This window comes from Anopheles ziemanni, chromosome 2 (assembly GCF_943734765.1).
Source record: "Anopheles ziemanni chromosome 2, idAnoZiCoDA_A2_x.2, whole genome shotgun sequence".
Taxonomy (NCBI): domain Eukaryota; kingdom Metazoa; phylum Arthropoda; class Insecta; order Diptera; family Culicidae; genus Anopheles; species Anopheles ziemanni.
The window spans coordinates 27,809,876-27,833,051 of NC_080705.1; the positions used below are offsets into that span (position 1 = coordinate 27,809,876).

Genomic DNA, 23,176 nt, shown 5'->3' on the forward strand with positions numbered 1-23,176 from the left:
CAACTCTAGATATGTCTTATAATCCATTAGATTGTAGCTTTGGAAGATTACCAACATCGTACCAACTTCGCAATACGGGAAGCCAGTGCACTCGACGCGCAATCAATTGCACCAAAATGTACGATCGTGACTAAGATAAATAAAACTGTGTTTTTTTGGAACCCGGTTTAAGTATTCTCGAACAGCCTTGCCACACTTGCTATATTGTACTTAATATCATTAGCCAATTTCGCAACATGTCATGAACATTTAGTATTCGTTTAACTATGACATAGATAAGAACCTTCTGTGAACTTCCATCACCTTAATGTGTCTAGCCTGATATTGCGCATGTGCACTTAACTACATCAACTAATATCATTGCTAGTTAGCAGCGCGGGCAATTCAACAATCAATAGCTCATTAACAACAACAAAAACTTCGTATTGATGTTAACCGAAATGACACTGTACGTTAAAAAACAACTCGATTACGGAGACAGTCTAATAGCATCCATTCTAAAAAGTAGACGAAAAGCAGAAGATATGCAGAGCAAGCTAACAGTCCTCTGTGGAAGGTAAAAATATGATGACAAAAACGTCCGAGACAGTTCTGTATAGTTTGGTTTTCTTTTTTATTATCAGTGCTCTATTGTTGCTGGTGCAAGTGCAACAAATTGCTCCTTTCAAATTTCAGTGTGATGAATTCATCGAGTGCACAATTTGGGACTGGCAGCCAAAAGTGGAAGGCACATTCCTATTGCGTCACATTCCAGAACGTCATACTTGTGTGACCCTTGTAAATCTGGTAGCTTTATCCTTCAATACTGCGCTTTTGGAAGATAATGTGAATTGCAACTCTTCTGTTGAATCTTTGAAAATTACCAAGTCTGTAATACGCAGCTTCCAGCTTAAAGATAACAGCGGTATAGAGATTTTGACACTTCATCGTACGTTTCTGAGAACAGTTTCCTTTGGGACCAACAGTACGCTTAATACATTAACCATCGTTGTCAGCCAACTCGACCAGGTACCTCGTTTGATAGCTGCATTAACCGAACTGGAACGCCTTACGATAAATTTATCAAAAATACGATCCGTTAACGTGGACCTCATCGGTAGGTTAAAAAATCTGTGGTACTTGGACCTGAGCAATAATCAGATCAATGGATTTTACTATCGAACAGAGCAGGAGCTTTACCCAGTTTTAGAGGAAGTTTATCTGCAGAACAACAAACTCCAAAGCATCAACACGGATCTGTTCAACGCAATGCCGGCACTGAGCATTCTCGATCTTTCCCACAATCAAATCAGTGTTCTGTCCGGTTCCTTATGCGTTGCTCGATTGAAAACGCTCAATTTATCGCATAACCGCATAGCAAAGCTAGACTGTTGCCGGTGGACGATTCCTAACATCTTTAGCTTTAATGTGCGATACAACCGATTGAATCAATTGCCAACCTGTACGGAGACCACATTTTCAAACGTATCGTTTTTCGTAGCAAGCGACAACCAGTTGCAAAACGATGAGATGTGGAAATTCAGAAACGCCCGCAAACTTCAGATACTAGATTTAGCACGAAACCAGTTGGTATCCGTCACGTTGAACGCAAGTACATTGCCGCAAAATTTGGTTTCCCTGAATCTTGCTAGCAACAAGATAAAGCAAATTGAACTTCCATACACTCCTAACCGCGCTTTCCAGCTCAATCTGAACTCAAACTGCATCGAAAGCTTGGATATGCAGTCAGTGTCGACCAACCTTACAACTCTAGACATGTCTTATAATCCTTTAGATTGTAGCTTTGGAAGATTAGCAACATCTTACCATCTTCACAATACGGGAAGCCAGTGCACTCGACGCGCCAGCAATTGCACCAAAATGTACGATCGTGACTAAGATAAATAAAACTGTGTTTTTTTTTTTGGAACCCGGTTTAAGTATTCTCGAACAGCCTTGCCACACTTGCTATATTGTACTTAATATCATTAGCCAATTTCGCAACATGTCATGAACATTTAGTATACGTTTAAGTATGACATATATTAGAACATTCCATGAACTTCCATCACCTTAATGTGTCTAGCCTGTTATTGAGCATGTGGACTTAACTACATCAATTTATATTGTTACAAGTTAGCGTCACGGGCAATTCAACAATCAATAACTCATTAACAACAACAAAAAATCCGTATTGATGTTAACCTAAATGACACTGTACGTTAAAAAACAGTTCGATTACGGAGACAGTCTAAAACCATCCATTCTAAAAAGTAGACGAAAACCGGAAGGTATGCAGAACAAACTAACAGCTCTTTGTGGAAGGTAAAAATAAAGCTACAAAAACGTCCGAGACGGTTCTGTATAGTTTGGTTTTCTTTTTTATTATCAGTGCTCTATTGTTGCTGGTGCAAGTGCAACAAATTGCTTCTTTCAAATTTCAGTGTGACAAATTCATCGTGTGTACTATTTGGGACTGGCAGCCAAAAGTGGAAGGCACATTCCTATTGCGTCACATTCCGGAACGTCATACTTGTGTGGTTCTTGTAAATCTGCTAGCTTCATCCTTGAATACTGCGCTTTTGGAGGATAATGTGAATCGCAACTCTTCTGTTGGATCTTTGAAAATTACCAAGTCTATAATACGTGGCTTCCAGCTTAAAGATAACAGCAGTATACAGATTTTGAAACTTCACCGTACGTTTCTGAGATCAGTTACTTTCGGGGCCAACAGTACTCTTCATACACTAACCATCGTTGTCAGCCAACTCGAGCAGCTACCCCGTTCGATAGCTACTTTAAAGGAACTGGAACGCCTTACGATAAATGTATCAAAAGTACGATCCGTTAACCTGGACGTTGTCGGTAGGCTAACAAAGTTGAGGTTCCTGGACCTGAGCAACAATCAGATCAGTGGATTGTACTATCGAACCGAGCCGGAGCAATATTTAGTGTTAGGTGAAGTTTATCTGCAGAACAACAAGCTCCAAAGCATCAACACGGATCTGTTCAACGCAATGCCGGCACTGAGCTTTCTCGATCTTTCCCACAATCAAATCAGTGTGTTGTCCGGATCCTTATGCGTCGCTGGGTTGAAAACGCTCAACTTATCCCACAACCGCATTGCAAAGCTAGACTGTTGTCGATGGACGATTCCTAACATCTTCAGCTTTAATGTACGATACAACCGTTTGAAACAATTGCCTACCTGTACGGAGACTGTACTTGCAAACGTATATTTTTTCATAGCAAACGACAACCAGTTGCAAAACGATGAGATGTGGAAATTCAGAAACGCCCGCAATCTCTACATGCTACACTTAGAACGAAACCAGTTGGTATCCGTTACGTTGAACGCAAGTACATTGCCGCAAAATTTGGTTTACCTGGATCTTGCTAGCAACAAGATAAAGCAAATTGAACTTCCATACGCTCCTAATCGCGATTTCTACATCGATCTGAACTCAAACTGCATCGAAAGCTTGGATATGCAGTCAGTGTCGACCAACCTTACAAATCTAGATATGTCCAATAATCCTTTAGATTGTAGCTTTGGGAGACTAGCAACATCGTACCATCTTCACAATACGGGAAGCCAGTGCACTCGACGCGCAATCAATTGCACCAAAATGTACGATCGTGACTAAGATAAATAAAACTGTGTTTTTTAGTATTCTCGAACAGTCTTAACATTCTGACTAAATTATACTTAATGTCACTAGCCAATTTCGCAACATGTCATGATAATGTAGTATACGCTTAAGCATGACAAAGATTAGAACATTCCATGAAATTCCATCACCTTAATGTGTCTAGCCTGATATTGCGCATGTAGACTTAACTACGTCAATTTATACTGTTACAAGTTATCAGCGCGGGCAATTCATCAATCAATAACTCATTAACAACAACAAAAACTCCGTATTGAAGTTGACCAAAATGACACGTATTGAAGTTGACCAAATTATGTTAAAAAACAATTCGGTTACGGAGACAGTCTAAAACCATCCATTCTAAAAAGTAGACGAAAACCGGAAGGTATGCAGAACAAACTAACAGTTCTTTGTGGAAGGTAAAAATATAGTTACAAAAACGTCGAAAACGGTTCTGTATAGTTTTGTTTTCTTTTTTATTATCAGTGCTCTATTGTTGCTGGTGCAAGTGCAACAAATTGCTCCTTTCAAATTTCAGTGTGATGAATTCATCGAGTGCACAATTTGGGACTGGAAGCCAAAAATGGAAGGCACATTCTTATTGCGTTACATTCCGGAGCGTTATCCTTCTGTGACTCTTGTAAATCTGCTAGTTTCATCTTTTAATACTGCACTTTTGGAGGACAACGTAAATCGCAACTCTTCTGTTGAATCTTTGAAAATTACCAAGTCTGGAATACGCAGCTTCCAGCTTAAAGATAACAGCGGTATAGAGATTTTGACACTTCATCGTACGTTTCTGAGATCAATTTCTTTTGAGGCCAACAGTATTCTTAATACATTAACCATCGTTGTCAGCCAACTCGAGCAACTACCTCGTTCGATAGCTACATTAACGAAACTGGAACGCCTAACGTTTAGATTATCAAAAATACGATCCGTTAACCTGGACGTTGTCGGTAGGCTAACAAAGCTGAGGTACTTGGACCTGAGCAATAATCAGATCAGTGGATTGTACTATCGAACAGAGCAGGAGCTTTACCCAGAGTTATTCGAAGTTTATCTGCAGAACAACAAACTCCAAAGCCTCAACACGGATCTGTTCAACGCAATGCCAGCACTGAGTTTCCTGGATCTTTCGTACAATCAAATCAGTGTGCTCTCTGGATCCTTATGCGTCACTGGATTAAAAACGCTTAACTTATCCCACAACCGCATAGCAAAGCTAGACTGTTGTCGGTGGAGGATTCCTAACATCTTTAGCTTTGAAGTGGAATACAACCGATTGAAACAATTGCCTGCTTGTACGGAGACCACATTTCAAACGACAACCACCTGCAAAACGATGAGATGTGGAAATTCAGAAACGCCCGCAATCTCTACATGCTACACTTAGAACGAAACCAGCTAGCATCAGTCACGTTGAACGCAAGTACATTGCCGCAAAATTTGGTTTACCTGGATCTTGCTAGCAACAAGATAAAGCAAATTGAACTTCCATACGCTCCTACCCGCAATTTCCAGCTCAATCTGAACTCAAACTGCATCGAAAGCTTGGATATCCAGTCAGTGTCGACCAACCTTACAACTCTAGATATGTCTTATAATCCATTAGATTGTAGCTTTGGAAGATTACCAACATCGTACCAACTTCACAATACGCGAAGCCAGTGCACTCGAAGCGCAATCAATTGCACTAATATGTACGACCGTGAGAAGGATAAATAAAATTGAGCTTGTTTCGGAAACTGGTTTAAGCATTCTCGAACAGTCTTGACATACTGACTAAATTATACTTAATGTCACTAGCCAATTTCGCAACATGTCATGATAATGTAGTATTCGCTTAAGCATGAATTAGATTAGAACCTTCCATGAACTTCCTTCTCGTTAATGTGTCTAACCTGATATTGGGCATGTGCACTTAACTACACCATTTACGTTATTACTAGATGGCAGCGCAATTTAACAATAAATAGCTCATTAACTACTACCAAAAATTCGTATTGATGTTAACCGAAATTACACTGTACGTTAAAAAACAATCCGGTTACGGAGACAGTCTAAGAGCATCCATTTTAAAAAGCAGACGAAAAACAGCAGATATGCTGAACAAACTAACAGCTCTTTGTGGAAGGTAAAAATATGGTGACAAAAACGCCCGAGACGGTTCTGTATAGTTTTGTTTTCTTTTTTATTATCAGTGCTCTATTGTTGCTGGTGCAAGTGCAACAGATTGCTCCTGTCAATTTTCAATGTGATGAATTCATCGTGTGCACAATTTGGGACTGGCAGCCAGAAGTGGAAGGCACATCCCTATTGCGTCACATTCCGGAACGTCATCCTTCTGTGACTCTTGTAAATCTGAAAGCCTCATCCTTGAATACTGCGCTTTTGGAGGATAATGTGAATCGCAACTCTTCTGTTGAATCTTTGAAAATTACCAAGTCTGTAATACGTAGCTTTCAGCTTAAAGATAATAGCAGTATACAGATTGCGACACTTCAGCTTACGTTTCTGACTTCAATTTCTTTTGGGGCCAACAGTACGCTTAATACATTAACCATCGTTGTCAGCCAACTCGAGCAACTACCTCGTTCGATAGCTACATTAAAGGAACTGGAACGCCTTACGATAAATGTATCAAAAGTACGATCCGTTAACCTGGACCTCATCGGTAGGCTAACAAAGCTGAGGTTCTTGGACCTGAGCAATAATCAGATCAGTGGATTGTACTATCGAACCGAGCCGGAGCAATATTTAGTGTTAGGTGAAGTTTTTCTGCAGAACAACAAACTCCAAAGCATCAACACGGATCTGTTCAACGCAATGCCGGCACTGAGCATTCTCGATCTTTCCCACAATCAAATCAGTGTGTTGTCTGGATCCTTATGCGTCGCTGGGTTGAAAATGCTCTACTTATCCCACAACCGCATTGCAAAGCTAGACTGTTGTCGATGGACGATTCCTAATATTTATAGCTTTGAAGTGGAATACAACCGATTGAAGCAATTGCCTACCTGTACGGAGACCACATTCTCAAATGTATCGTTTTTCATAGCAAACGAGAACCAGTTGCAAAACGATGAGATGTGGAAATTCAGAAACGCCCGCAATCTCCACACACTAAGCTTAGCACGAAACCAGTTAGTATCCGTCACGCTGAACGCAAGTACATTGCCGGGAAATTTGGTTTATCTAGATCTTGCTATGAACAAGATAAAGCAAATTGAACTTCCATACGCTCCTAATCGCGATTTCTACATCGATCTGAACTCAAACTGCATCGAAAGCTTGGATATGCAGTCAGTGTCGATCAACCTTACAACTCTAGACATGTCTTACAATCCATTAGATTGTAGCTTTGGAAGATTACCAACATCGTACCAACTTCGCAATACGGGAAGCCAGTGCACTCGAAACGCAATGAATTGCACCGATATGTACGATCGTGAGAAGGATAAATAAAATTGTTTTTTTGTTATATTTTGTTGTTTCTTTCATACATCATACATTATTGCATCAGTATTTTGTGAGATCTTTATTTTCGCGTTTCGTATTGAAAGCGATTTTTTCCGATGTTGTCGTATATCTCCAACGATAATGCATTCTAAGTTTTCCACATGCTATTGGTTGCCTAATAAACACAGTACCTCGCGAGGAACCTTATGAAGGTGAATCAAAACACACACATGTTCCGGATGTAAGATCAACTGGGAGAGGAGTGATGTCGGTGCAAACAATAAAGACGCAAAACTCCCCGCTTGTTTTCCACATCATTCGTATCGGAATAAACGTCATGGGTGATCATCATTTCGCTACTTTCTGACCGACCCGCGTCCCCGGCTGAACCGACGCGAACGGCAATTGCGATCGATTATGCATTTACAAAAATTGCACAAAATTACAAATTACAAATGACGGCGCAGCAAACCGCGGGTCGGACAGCTTCGACGGCGAACCTCCTCGACCGGCTTATCCGAAAGGGCATAAAGAAGCGAACAAAAGGAAACAAAACAACATCACCTTCCAGAATTGGACCCCGGCAATGACATACTCATCATCATGGCCAATGATATCACGCCCGCCCGGTCAGCTTCCACTGCACTACCGGATTGCATCCCGCGCTCGTTTGAAACTCGAGGGCCTCTGCGGTTGCACTTTGTTTCGTTTTCTGTGACCAACGGGCGACGAAGCAAACCACAGCGCACCGGTAATGATAATAAATTTCCGCCAAATGCGCATAATAAACCAATTTGTGATTTGTTAACGGTTATTTTCATTATAAATGAATCTGACGCATTTATTGGCATCTGCTTCGAAGTTATTCGTGGAGGCAGCAGTTTTGAGGGCCAGTGTGAACCTCTTACCGTTACACGGTTTAGTAGGGCCTTGCGTAGACGAGATCCGGGAACTTTTTTATCTCATTTATAATGTATATATTTTTCTTTTAATGTCGATTCGTTTTTGCACATTTGTACAAGAACTAACTTTATGGGATTCGGTACATTGTGCAATTCGTAATTCTCAGCGAACCATGAATGTTACAACGCAGAGTTACAGCATCAAAGTCTTGTTCGAGGTACCGATGCCAATCTGCTAATGACACTTCCAACAGGAGGAGGAAAAAGTGAGGTACATTTTGGTGTAACATCGCTGTTAGATAAATCTCCTGATAGAAATCAAATACAAAGCAACGACAACAGTGAGAAACAACAGTGTGACAAAGAGAGTTACGTAGAGATTGTTAACATCTAAACTTTGGACACCGTTTGTCAGCTGATTCATGTACCATTGGTTATGGGGAAGTAGAAGAGTCTGGTTTCTCTTTACCTTCGTTTCTTCGTTCTTGAATCAAACTTTTTGTGTGGAACATTTGCACCGGACAGCGAGATGTTTGTCATCCATTCGGGAGGTTCGTGGTAGGAGTGTCCGACAAATCTGAAAAGTGAAGGCAAGACAACCTAAAACTCACTGGATCCAAACTTGCCTTCGAGTTTTTGGTACGCCCGGTTCCACCGTACGCGCGGAGGACAACAGGCAGCCGTCCAGAACGTGTTTGACCTCATTGTTTCGGATGACAAATGAGAACGTGCCTGTCATCGCCATCATCCGCATCGTGGCAAGTGACACGAGGAAGATTGCGGTAGAGCATGGCAGCATGGCGCAAAAAGCGGCAAAACAAATCTCAACGTCGTCGTCTGCGTCGCCCTCGGTACCCGTCTTCTCTAAGGCGCATTTTTTTTTTTTTTTGTTCCAGCCTGTATCGATGGCAGAAAGGAGAAGAAAAAAAACGGCCACATTCAATCATTGCTGGCGGTGTGTTATTATTTGTGGTTGGTTGGATGTTTTTTGACATGTTTTTCGGTTGACATTTTGTCAAAGCTGTAGCTTCCATGCGGAACCAAACATCAAAAAGATGTGTTCGGCGGTATTGTGGCGCGATTTAAATCGTAGCTAAATTGTCCAATTTGGTCGAAGGAATGGAGAAACTATAATCAAGACCAAAATAACAACATCTTTTTAGTTGGCATGGAATAATGGCGGAGCGTATGTTTTAGTAGTTCGATAAAATGTCTATCTCTCTAAGAAGTATTAGAAGTATTTTAAAATTTAAGAATTCTCATTCTTGTGTTTTATATCCTCTTAGTCCCCTGCATTTAATCAATATGTAGTTAGAGATGAAAATAACTTCCGCCTTACGGTACTTTTACGGTAGTATTGCATTGCACCGGGCATCTGCTGAATGCGTTGCAACCAAACGAAGCGTACACTGTTTGGCAACAGGACTTGCGCCAACTGCGCTTGAAATCGGCAACACCCGCCCCGGAAACGGGGAAGTCCATTCCGGAGAAATCTTCGCTCGGACTCTCGAACGATGTTTACGAATAAAGACACGTACAGTATACGCATCGCTTTATTGCCAACCAGCCAACCAACCACCGGGCATTGGATGCGCTGGTGTTGTGCTCAGCCACTGGAAACGGTCGCCACCGAAAATAACTCCGCATTCGATCCGGCCGACTCGAGAATGGTGGGAAAGTGGGGGGCGGAAAAACTGCCACCATCCGATCGTGATCTTTTCGAGGGAAAATCGATGTGAGAGGGAGCGAAGCGAACTAAAAAATATCCCCCAAACGGGGTAAACGCCATCGTGGAGGGTAATTTTCTGCCATGCGGCAAGTGAAGCCGCCAAGATTCATCATCACCAGCCTGTCTTCCTGTCACCTCCCCCCTCTCCCTGGCGACACGCGGCATTCGGATATTGTGCCGAAGCGGAAGAACACATATTTTTCCTATTCAAAGTGACCACGCACATGGCGCAGGCCCAAGTGGACGGTTTACAGTTAGCGGTGGTGAGGTTTGCGGTTGGTTTGCGCCTTTTGCGCCTGCCTTTGTACCCGGCTTCTTCTCCTTCTCCCTTCCTTTCCCGTGCAACGAGGATCGCAAGGATTCATTTCGAATTCAGGACCCGATCCGTGGCGCGTTGTGGCGCGCAGCCCAACAACCGCAAGCCCAACCGGTGTCGGCGGCACACCGGCCTTTGAATTATCGGTTCCGAACCGAAACCGAACCGAATGTCGAATTGCTTGCCGGAGCCAAAACCTGAATGGTGGCATTCTGTGCGATGTTGATAATAAAACATCCATCCATGCGAGAGAAAGAGAGAGAGAGAGAGAGAGACCGAGATATGCTACCAAGAGCTAAAGTTTTCCCGGTCCACTTGAAATTTTTCCTCCGTTCATTGTCCTCGCTCTCGGAGGTGGAGGAATGGGGGTTTGCTTTTTTTTTTTGTTACTTCTCACCCTCGCTCCATAAAAAAAAGAAGAAAAAACGCCAAGAACCGGCAAGCGGTGAAATATTAAACACGAAACATAATTGCCATCACCATCATCTCAGTGCTTCAATTTTTCCGCCCCCCTCCCCCGCTCCACTGGCTTGTGTCATTTGTGGAAGAAGGAATGTGAAAGTATCATTCCGCCGGTTAATGCTGACTGATGTGCCCTCCGCCCAGGCTGATGGGCGGATCTGGACACCAGTTGGCGTTGGTGTATGTGTGTGGTGTGTATGTGTCCCTTTCGGTGGTGCGTGATCGATTTTTGATGTCAGCGAGCCATTGCCCCGCCGCTGTCCGGCCTTTCTTTGACGGTGTCCTTCCTTCCTTCCTTCAGGGCCCTCTGATGGCGGCGGTGTTTTATGCTGCCGCCGTTTCGTTTCACTGTGGCGCACTGAAGCGCATCGAGAACCGATCGGGAGGCATAATTGCGTAATCGCAGCCCCGGCAGAGAGCAAAAAAGCACAGCAAACAGTTTTCCAATGGCATTGTTTTCGCAGCCAAATATTCACCGGTGAAAAGTCGGAATGTCGGCTTCGACCAGATGAAATGGACGCAGGAAAACTGTCAATTAGATAGAACGCCGCGTATATGCGTTACAATGTCAGTTAGGGGAGTTTTTCGGCGACAAAAAAAAATCCCACCAGCGACCGTAACGGTTGTTTTACCAAGTTGAGGTCCCTTTAAGTAACTTACTTACCTCAAAAAGTGTTGAGGTAACTTCAGCAAAAAGATAACTATACCGTTGGATTAACGACACACCGTGGGCAATTCCCATGAAATGATTTCCCTTTCGTCACTGATCAGCAATTAAACGCCATTTGACGTCACGCTGCCCAGTCCACGAAGGTCATGACGGCATCGTTGGCGTGCGCGCCATTTGTCACCGAGTGCAAATCTCATTTCGTGCGAAAAATAAACCTATCATCCCGGGGAGAGCCCACCTCGGGTGATGTTTTCCTAGGGGTTTTTTTTTGTTTTGTCGTATGTTTTTTATTCCGTCCCAATTAGATGCGATTAGTTCGTGCGTCACTGTTCTATCCAATCGTATCTAGCTCACGGACAAGTTCTCACCCAAGCGCGTCACTCACCACACTGGGCCGTCTTTCGTCATCATCATCTCTGGTTAGCGACAGAAATGGGTGTCATCGGGACGATGACGACTCGCTGACCAACTTCGACCGATCGTACCAACTGCAGTTGCACTTCCGGTTTTGTACGGTTTTCGGAAGGGGACGCTATGGCTAACGGGTCATTTCTGGCCTTATTTGCCTCGCGTCGGCCATTATGGAACTCACTTCATGCCTAACGCCATCATGCGCATCCCACATCGGGCGAGACACCGTTGTTCAATGTAAATTAAATAATGAACGGTGTCTTTTTGCGGGGTCTTTTGAGGTTGGTTTGATTGAATGATTTGTTCAAGTTGCAGAAGGGACTCCAAAAGGAGTGTAGTTGATTGGGTGTATTGTGCGCTTCTTCAAGTACAATTGTTGGTGGCTCGGTGACGTTAGTGGGGAGAGCCCGCGTCCCTGATGCCCGCAGCAATTAATTGGTTAATTGTACCCGAGTGCGAGGTAGAAAATGGGAAATCGAGCCTCACCTTGCCACCGAGTTTCCGAGCACCAACGCCACCTCGGTTTATTATTTTAGAATCGCGCTAGAATCAGCATACCAGTCCGACATGGTACTCTGGTACCTTGTCGAAAAACCTGCAGCAAAACAAGGAATGAAAAAACACACTCACAGACGACCCGACGCTCGAGGGGACGAACCGAACTTCAAAAGCCACCACTCTTCCCCAACCGGAGTTTTGGACATTTTAATTAACAGTTTCATTGAAGCTCATTGCCACTCGATTTGTTTATGCGGTGTACAGAGGCGGTAGAGACCGGTGCTCCCAAGGGGGAAGGGCGTTGGTAGTAGAGTGTTGGTGGTTCAAGGTTGAAGGACCTCCTATTGATCACTGATAAGAGCGAGAGAAAGGAACCGACCGGGCTGAGGCATACCGGAGCTAATGGAGGTCTCAAAGACTACAAACATAAATGAAGGGGTTGAAACGTGGAAGCCGTCGTTGCCGCCGCCGAACATTAATTAGAAAAACTCACCCTCCCCTCGCCACCCCCGGTGGTGTGCCTCGTTCATCATCGCTTTCAATTACCCACAAATTGCCCGCGAGCCGCGGCCTGCCGTCCTTTTCTTTACCGCCCCGCCGCGGGTTTCGGTTCAGTTCGGTTCCATCGATTAGTTTCCTTCCGTTTTCCCCCCCGGTGTGTATGTGTGTGTGTGTGTGTTTTCGTCCGTGGAAAGCGTGCACCGCTTCATTGAACCTGCCAATGGAACCTTTCATACATCGATAGGTTTCTGTTTCCCCTTGCTTCGTCCTAATTCTATTATTCGAGGAAAATGTGTGTCAATAAGATATGAAGTAGAGAAAAACAGAAAAGGAGTAAAGCGAAGTCACTCAAAAGTGATGAATAATTTACAAAAATTCAATGCTATTTTGAAGTCAAATTATTTTAAAATTTTCCGTCTATATCCTTCTGGAATATGTTGATATTCATTGGAAAGTTTTCAATCCTCCAGAAAAATACCATGTGCTACAAACACCACGCAGCAGACGGTTGTTCTCTACCGGTGTTTTTGCTCTACTGGACTGTCGAAATTAATTTACCTCATCCCCATCGCCAGCCAGAATACAATCAACCGAAGGGCAAAACCAAGCCATCGGAAAAGCAGATGTAATTAATTGAAATTGCTCTACCTCCGTCGTGTCTGACGTGGGACGACGACCATAACGGCGAATGTGGCGTACCATCCGTTCCACTCTTCTTCAATATGTGTCAGTTGTTGTTGTGCATTTTTTTCCACACCCCTAGTCCCTTAACTCGGTGCGTCACGGTGATCACGGGAACAAGCGGGGAAATAGAAATGTCCTTAGGGTCCCCTGGGTCAAGCGCACAACATAATCGATGCAATTTGAAATGCTTCTCACCAGACGGGGGAAAAATGAAAAAAAAACCCAATTGATTTACGCATGGTGTTGAAATGTTACTCCACGACGATGGTCACGTAATAGACACAACCGTTAGAAACTATCTCCGCGGTGGATGCAGAGGGATGCCCGCACTCAATAACTTGCAACACGGGTAATAATAATGTATCTCCCGAAATGTACCTCTTCGTTACCGATGTACGAATGTCGAAACGGATCATTCTGCCGCAAAAAACGTCACAAGTGTTCTTAAAATTCAACACAAGCGCCTCGTGGCCTCTGTGGGAAGCATGTTTTACTGCCAAATTTTACGACACCGAAAACAGAACCGGCCTTTTCGGCCATGTGCCGCCAGATCCGTCGGTGAAATGATTAATTACGTTTACGCTGTGGTGTACTGTCGTCATTAATTCAGTTTGTTTTATGTTTATGTTGGCAGCTTTTTTGTTGTTTGTTTGAATTTCTTCCATGCAACTAACTTTTGATTGTAGGTTGTAGGGTTTTATTTTTTGAGTCCTTTCTTCGGTTGTTTGTAAGCCCACATCCTTCCGAGCTATCTTTGCTTACCGTTCCGCTGCGTGCACAAGAATGGCTTACATCCTTCTCCGTCGGGTCAGTTCAGTCTCGGGACTTGGACGCGTTTACTTTCGTTGGCCCTCCTTCGTTCCGTTTGACCCGTCCGCAGACCGTGGACTTGCTGTTTTTTTTTCGGTGGCGCATTTTCGCTCATTAAATTAGCACATTTATTTCTTTCGTCTCGCCGCAAAGCGCATAACTGCTGACGCTTGACCGTCAAAAAGGCGAACGAGCGCGCGCGCGCACGCCTGGTTCTTCTTCGGCGGGTGTGATGTCGTTTTGCGTAAGAGCACTCCAGAGCGGTGGTGTAAGGTAGAAAGACAAAAATACTACTCAAAATGGCACGATAAATTACAGCAAAGAAAAAAGTAAGAGTTCCTGCAAGCCATTTGATACTGGTTCCTATTTCTCGGAACCGGAGGACTTTTCTGTCAAGCCGCTCGATAGGACGCGCATTTTTCATAATTAATACGATGAGCCCTAATAAGCAGCGTCGTCGCCTCTGGTAGTCGCCCGATGGCACAGTGTCGCGCCGACCACGAACGCCATATCCGGAGTGGCTTCCCTTTTTTGGGCAGCACCCAAACGTTCACGGCGCGAGGCCTCTGCCAGGGATTCCGGTTGCTTGGCGCCGGACATTGATTTGCCAAAGTCGGGTGTCGGTTGCGGTACTGCTTTTGGGGTTACCGGCCACCGCCTCGGTCGTGGACCCGCGGACCAGATGACGCAGCCAGGGGAAAGTAGGATGCGCCATCGTTGGCAAAGTGCAGCTGAGGTTCGACAGGTTTCCTAACGGGTTATCGGCGTATGCAATACTGCTGTTTTTGGTTCCAAGGTTTAAACTAGTGACTCATTGTACTTTGCACCCTAACCGGGTTGTTTTCAAATAAATACAGTAGTATTACATTTTATGCTTTGGATGACGGCATTTATTCAAGCTGTTGGATAAATTCGATCATTATTTTAATGTTCGGCCTTGCGTCGAAACCTTGCAGAAATCCTCACCTAACTTAGGTGAGACATCCCGCTAGGCAGTCAATCATCACTGAATATTTCCTTAGTTTTCCGCCTTCCCCAAGACACACCTGTGGTGTGCGTGTGTGTGTGTTTGTGTGTTACCGTGACCGTCAGAAGTAGCACCGGCGATTGTGCATGCTCGTTGTTATGCGTGTCTAGACCAATCGACCAACAACTCATCGGGCTGCCGATGCCGGGTATCTGGAGGCTTGCCGAAAGGGTACCTCTGCTGCCTGCTGCTCCAGGCTACGCTGCGTCATCGACCGGAGACAAACTTGAAAAGGGAGAGGGAGAAGGAGGGAGAGAAGTAAAGAAAAAAAGGAAAAATAAGCATCATAATTTCTAGTGTCGCGTGCCGCCATCAGTTTGCCACCCATTTACGTCCTTACGGATTTGCTCTGCACGTGAGTGAGGGTCTTGTTTTTTTTTGTTTTTGGCGCCACCAGCGGAAGGCGGTGCGTTTTTGGTGCGTTTCGTTTAGTTAAGGAGGCAAGGGGGTGGGGGGGGGGGGGGGTGGGTGGGTAGTTTAATCTTGTACAGGGCAGGCTTTCCTATGTTCTATTTTTTTTTCGTTTCCGTTGTTTGGGTGGCGTCATGATTTTTTTCTAGTTAGTGTTGCGTGTCCTGACGAGAAAACTAACAACATCGTGCGTCGTGATGAATTTGGCGTTAGAAAACCTTGTCACAGTGTCAAAACATGTGTTCGAGGAACACACTCACCTATACACCAGCGATCTTCTGGTAAAATATGAACGTTACAGATTATTCCTGAGTTTTATTTGTTAATGAACGGCTTTCACATAGTCACATATATGGCTCTACAACGGTGTTGGCCTGAACGACTTTAAAAAAATAATACTGTTAAATTTGTAAATCGTTCGTTGAAAACATATTCAGTGAACTGCATGGAAAAGTGCCCGCCTCAATTTTTTCCGCTCAATATGTTTTTCTTAATCCAACTAAATACACTGCAAATATTTTTTGTATCTTGTTTTACATTTTCCTTACAAGATTCACTTATGAGTTTGCGAAATCAAAAAGATGTTAATCTTGAGAAAAAAATAATAAAAACATGTATCCAAAAAGCCAATGACACGATAAAGTGCTCACTTTGAAATTTTATGTTTTGCATAATCTTTTTCATTGAAAGCTAATTGTGTTTTAATCGGCCCATGAGCCCCGGGTCTCACCACCACGACGGCGTGGGTTCGAATCCCAACGGTTTTACCGATAGGATGTATCTTAATCAAAACATACTTTAATTTGTTTCCAGCAGTGGTTCTTTGGCAAATGTCGCAGTTGTTCAATCTCTTCTCCGGGTCTCTCTTTATGTACTCTCCTGCCAGGAAGGTAAAATGCCCCTATATACAAGCAGAGCTAATGTTTCGGAAATTTCTTCAAAAAGACACATTTTAGAAATTGTTTTACAATTTATATACTTGAGCACCTTCAAATCTAGTTCCAAATCTAATAAAATATAAATTATATATAATCTAAAATGATATATATTTGTTTAGATGTATAAAGGAACCATTGCTATTGAGCGCAACTGTTTTTTTTTTTTTTGTGGAAAGATATCCCTAACTGAGACAAGGCCTTTCCCTCATAAGAGAGTTTTCGGTGACCGAAAGACGCTATATTATAGATCGGTGGTCAGGAGTTCGTAATACCGGGAGGTACCAGACTCTAGATTCGATCCCACACCCTGTGGCGTGGTGTTTCCTCGCGCTACCGCTGCGCTATGGGCATGGCAGTTGCGCTATGGGGGCAACTTTAACCCATGCCAAAACTAAAACGGCAACGACGCAAAAACAAACGATTGAAATTATGCATAAAGTGATAGAGTTCAATCCAGAGTCATCACCACCATCAGGAACACATTCTACAAACGAAGAATTTAATCAGGAACTCATGTAGCTGTGCAAAAACTAAAGCAAAAACTTACTCTCTGAATTTGTCCAGCCAACGTGAACTCCCAAACGTTCATTCTCTTGTAGCAACCATTTATACAACGGATCGTAATATTCCATCAAGGCATCCGCACTCATTTTCCGCTCACCAAAATGAACAAGATGGAATAGAGTCGCATAATGCAAATAGGGTTTATCTTAATCAAAACATACTTTAATTTGTTTCCAGCAGCGGTACTTTGGTAAATGTCGCAGTTGTTCAGTGTCTTCTCCGAGTCTCCTTTTACGTACTCTCCCGCCAACGTACAAGCAGCTTGATGAAACTGGAACTGAATGATATAGGATACGAAATAGCGAAGATATTCCACATCAGCTGCAATGTGATACTTGGCCGCTGGATCGAAGTCCTCTTCCGTGCGCACAACCGGTGGCTCGATGCCAGAGTATTGCAAACGCAGTTGCCAGAATCTACAGTTGTACTCCGTCGGTTTGATCTCACCCCGGAAGACACCCCAACGATATTTGTCCAACGTGTAGGCGAACGGTATGAACACAAGTTTCGTTAATGCAGAGCGGTAGTACTGGTTAATCTTGGCCTGTTCGTCGTCATCGTAGTCCTTCAGGAGGCCTGCTTTTTTCAAGTGCTTTGGTGTCGATACCGATAGGGCGATAACATCCTCGACGGCCTCGTGAAAGCCTGGGTTTGCACCCTGACGATACTCGACCGGCTGGTGTTGGTACTGCAGGAAATATTGAGTGTGGCCCAGCTCGTGGTGAGCGACAAACAGCTGATCCATCGTCACACGGGTGCATTGTTTAATGCGTACGTCATCGGTCTTGTAGGAATTCCATGCAAAGGGAGTACAGATATTCTGTACATCGGTGGGCTTTTCCAGAATGCTCTTCTCCCAAAAGGATCTATAAAAATTTAAGAATAAATGAAAAATCTTTTGTTACATATCGTAGTGCCGTAACATTACTGTGGCAGCCTTGTCATGTTCAGGGAAACGAAAAAGTCATCTCCCATCTGGAACATTTTCAGCGGAGTGTATCCCTGGCGGATCATCTCGTCGGTAACGTCGAAAAGTTGTTTGTGTGGGAAAGGGGTTGTGAAGTCTGCTATCTTTAATTAAACAAATGAGAAACGATTTCATCACAAATCCTCGAAATTCTTCTGGTATTACATACATTGTCCCATGCTTGGGCCCACAGATCGCCGAGCAGATGCATTGGAATCGGCCCGGTAGGGGAGACCACCTTGTCGCCATACTTTTGTCGCAGCTTGTAACGAACGTACGCATGCAGCTGCTCATAGAGTGGTCTAATTTGATTCATAATTTCGTCAACTTGCTGCTCGATAGTACTATCCTCATACTCACTCAGCCATACTTCAGCACCGGAAGTAAAATCTAAGTTAAAACGGAAGTAAGTTTTAGCAATATGAACGTGGTCCTCGTGAACTTTCCGACTTACTGTTCAGCACAGCGGCCTTCCTATGCAATTCGACATACTTCTTAAACGGTTCGCGGGCCGTTGTCCCTACCTCATTATACCATTTTTCCCAGTAATACTTTAGCTCCTCTGGGTCCCGATTGTTAGCAAAGATTTCCGTCAGCTCCGGTTCGAGCGAAATATCACACTTAGATTGATTGTCGTAATGACGCAGCTGGATATTCGCAAAGCTACTAGTCATGTAGGCTATTGCGTGATTTAAAACAAATTGTTCGTCGTCTGGTAGTACGTCATAGCCCAATTTCGAAAGGTTACGTATACGACGCTTCAAATCTGAACTCTCCAAACGATCTGTTATGATCTGCCGCATCTCCAGAGCCGTTGACTGGAAAAGAAATGCATACAATTTAATGAAAATGTCGGTGACCTTAACACTCGCAGTACCTTAACAATTTTCTCAAACTCGTTTGTAGCATTGATTAAGGCCGTGAAGTTTTCTTCCTTGCCAAACGCCATTTCCCAACTCAAACTTTTTTGTGGTGCTAGTGCCTGCTCATATCGCTTTTCCATCGTTTCAAGTGATAGCCTAACATGGTTTTCATAGGCTGTTATGTTTCCTTCATCATATGAGCGCTGATAAACTGAATTAATTGAGACTCCTACACACATTACGATTAACAACAAGAATGATGCCCCCTTGAGAGCAATCATGGTTGTACCGTTCTCAACCAAAATTTGAAATTATGTATATTAGAAAGTGTTGAATTGGAATGGTATTGGGTTTGTGAATCACAAGCAATGTCATAAGTAATCTCTACCACTTTTTTCCAATGTGAATGATGTGCATCTTCCAGTGGTGATCTTTATGTCTGGGCCATCTATCTGAATCCTGGCCACTTACTGAGCTCGGAAGGGTAGTGGCAAGAGTTCATTTATCTACTACATATTTTAGCTTTTTTTTATGTATGGAGTTCTGTGTACACTAAAAACTCGACCAATACAGTCGCTTCTGAAACTTTTCACACATTAAGTTTAAGTACTGCAGATGTTGTTGAAGGTTTGCTTGATCGCTATTTTTTGATAAAATTATCTAAATTTTACAATTTAAACTCAGTTTTACTAACACTAACAAAACAAGCATGTAAACAAATGTCAAGGTGTATCCAACATAGTTACCCTAAGGTTTATACATCACGGGGAAATTCATGAAATTTCATACATTTAAATTTGCCGTTATTGTAACTAATAAATTAATTCAAACTTTCAAGTAAAGAGTAAAACCATATTTCTTTTCTCAATCCCTTCGTCACCGAGCAACGCCGGGGCGTCAAGCTAGTACTCAATAAATTTAGAACAAGTTTTCAACTCAAAGGGTTCATGCCGAGAGAACCTGTCGACCAAGCTGGAGCCGCAGCAGACTTCTACAAAACCAGATACAGCAGACGTCCAGATTCATAAAAAAGACGCATTTTAGAAATTGTTTTATGACGATCGTAATTACAATCTATACAGTTGAGTGCCGTCAAACGAAGTTCTAAACGTAATGTTTTGGATGAAATTTTTCCTTACATATTAGTTTTACAATTTAGAAATCGTATTAGTTTTTAAAAATCATGTTATAAATATTACACATGTTTGAGTTTGAATAAACTTGTTTTCAGATAGCGCTCCTCCAGTTTTGTTTGTAATACTAATCAGCGAGGATATTCAAATTAAAAACAATAATTTTAGAAAAAAAATTCTAATAATTTTATCTTTTCCCTCCCCTCCCAGGTCTGATGAGGATACATCCAGTGGTAACAAATACAACAGAATGGACGAGGACAACGTGCAGGACAAGGAGCGCTTCGCCAGGTTAGTTCCGATCAGATTTTCCCCCTTCCTTACCCCAAACCTCCATCAGCAGCAGCATCCCACTGCGATTATATTGTAATTGCCCACACATACACACCGGCATTACAATTCATCAGCACGGCGAAACGAAAGATTGAACAAATATGTTTCCCTCCATTTCCCATCCACACTTTTGCTCCACCTTCGTTTTTCACAATCTATCTTAGTCTACCGTTTCGCTAACGGTTGAGCAAATTGCGTGTACAACAATTTACCAGTGAAGAAATGTCCTGCATCTTCCGTCGCTTTTTCGTTTTAGTTTTACTTCTTCACTTGTCTTTCGTTGCGTGGTGGCTCAATTTCGTTGTCAATTTTTTCTCTTCCGTGCGACCCGGACCCTTTACCCCTCGCCGGAACCTCAGATAAAACGTCGTTAAACCGGTCATTAAAATCACTTTTTGTGCGAGGATTCCATTGGTTTGGTTGTTCCTTTTTTTTGTCTTTCTTTTCCGTTATCTTATTTTCATCGTTTCATCGTTTTCATCGTCCAGGGGGTAACTTTGGTTCATTTTTGTGAAGATCATTAAATTTCCAATAAATCGCACATAATAATACCCAATCATTTTGCTGCCATCGTTGCGGCGTACCGCCAACCCCTCCCCCCGTGCCTCATACGTTTGTCGTACGAATGCACCCTTGCATGCGCCCTTTCCGTGGAGCGAACCACGAATTTTCCACCGCCAAATGTCCACCGAGTGGCGATGAAGATGAAATGAATCCGGCGGCGGGATTTTTGTTTTTCACCCGTCCAGGCGTTTGTCGCCAAGCCGTGCTCGATCGATGCGCGCAACACTCACTAATGATTATAACGACCTTTGCGATCATTATGTGCCCGCGCTGTCCTTTGCTCCCCCCTCCAGCCAAATACCCTCGGCGGGTCAGAATGGTCCTGGGCTGCTACCGGACATTACTGATGTGGCGTGCCGTTGACATTATCGAAGGAATGCACTTTATGGTTTGCCTCGTTGGTTCCTTTCCCTCTCCCCCCCCCCCCCCCTCCCCTTCTCCCACCCGGGAAACGGCATCGGGAAAGTATGTTGCAGCAGTGGCAGATGGAACATCCACCAGGGGAAGGGCGGGATGGAAAAAAAATCTGTCAAAAAAGAAACGCGTTGACCCGCAAGCAACATGACACAAAACATAAACCGTGCGCGCGCGCAACCGCGGGACAAAAAAAACAAATACGACCGAATCGCGTTACACGCCTCGGGGCGCCCTTCTCCCCCCTGGGGGTTGTGCGATGCAGAAAATTGCATTCGCCTTTCTTCGCCGTTCTTCGAACCGATAGCGCTCCCGGCAGCTTCCCTCTCGTGACAGTGAGATGAGAAGTGCTGCTGCCAGTGTACAAACAAATAATAAAAAAAACGAGCAAAACTATACGAAGAACAAATCACAACTTCTCTGTTGCGACACAAACACGGGAGTCTTAAGCGGCGTTGGTTGGAAAGTAAGAAGTGGCACAAAAAAAAATACAAGGAAATCGAAAAACCATCCCAATTGACAGGGAGTCATCGAACCGTCGTTCCGTCGTCGAAAGGGTTTAATTTTCCTCCATCTTCCCAACATCTCCGACCAGGCTCAAAACGCGATCCGCACGCCCGCTTCCCTGCCCTCGAGGATCGGAGAAGCGAGCAAAAGTGCCACCGCAAAACCGTTCCGGGATGGCGCGGCGTTTCCAATAAGTGTCCGTGTCGTTTGATTTTATTTCTCAATAATGTTTACATTTGTTCTTATGCTGTGTGTTTTTTTCTCGCCGCTGCTACCGCACATTCGCCTATCGCTTCAAGGGCCCTAGGGAGGAGGGATGGTGTGCGCCTGTGTTGCGGCAACGGCAACGTTATTACTTGCGCTGGGGCTTACGGTACGGTTGCTTCAACCCTTCGGGGATTCGGTACGACAGCGACACAGTCGCAACTTTTGCCGGCCAATATCATACATCGACGATCGATTCTTTCGCTTCTCTCCAGGCTGGTTCGACTCAAAGATGCTTCCTTTCCCCTTCCGGAAACCTGCCAACGTTCCGTACCGTTTGGCAGTGATTGAACGGTCGATGGTCGAAGGTGGGGAAAAAAATCACCGCACCGCTGCAAATGGCATTTAATTTAAAATCAATCAATAAACGATACCCGGCAAGTATTAAACGTTGCTGACGGGCAGTGACGATGCGGACAAAACATCTTGCGGTGTGGGGCATAAGAATAACTAAACTTGCAGGAAAAGAACAGAAACCTGCACGCGGTGTCGCGGATGATTAGCTATCGATCACAATTGCATGTTTTTTAACAAATTCATTTTTTGTTTTTTGAAAAATGTTTTGGAAATCCGTTTTGAAATTTTAAATTAACTATTAATTATTAATTGCGTGAATTTTATTTGCGTACGCCCTTGATTTCAATTCCCAATCATCATCGAGCGCAAGATTGAAGCGCGTTGATTGCCCTATGCTCCGAACACGTGTGCATTTCATTCATTAACAATCTTCATTCAATGAACTGCACGTTCTCGGGGCGAAGTGTCGGGAAGGGTGGCGCTACAACCCCGATGTTAATTTCGTGGTTGCGTCACGAGACGAGAACGAGAGGTTAAATTACCCTTCTGCCAGCGACCACGGAAGGCGGGACAGTGGCCTCCTGCCCCGATGACGCCACTATCACGTCCATTGATTGGCACGGCCGGTGCCGCCTGCTCCGGTGCGGTCACGTGCGGATGGTCGATTTATTTGAATTCACGATCGGTCCTCGGCGTGTGCGCGCGCACTCCAAGGCAGGATAGAGATGGGTGAAATGGAAAGGATCGTTCTGTTTGGGTTGTGTTTTTTTTGTGTGTTTCGTTTCGTTTCGTAAAAAACGCACACGCTTGCTTGCCG

The 23,176-nt window shown here is 43.8% G+C and overlaps 1 protein-coding gene and 1 pseudogene across 1 annotated transcript in view; one reads left to right on the forward strand and one right to left on the reverse strand.

The window, feature by feature from the left end:
- LOC131282813 (angiotensin-converting enzyme-like) overlaps nucleotides 1-18,933 on the reverse strand; it is a 35,072-nt pseudogene extending 16,139 nt beyond the window's left edge.
- Nucleotides 1-23,176, forward strand: part of LOC131295000 (aryl hydrocarbon receptor nuclear translocator homolog) — a 198,439-nt gene that overhangs the window by 94,652 nt on the left and 80,611 nt on the right. Inside the window, exon 4 of the mRNA XM_058323059.1 lies at nucleotides 20,191-20,271. Within this exon, the coding sequence (XP_058179042.1) occupies nucleotides 20,191-20,271 (81 nt within the window). The remainder of the gene's footprint in view (nucleotides 1-20,190; nucleotides 20,272-23,176) is intronic.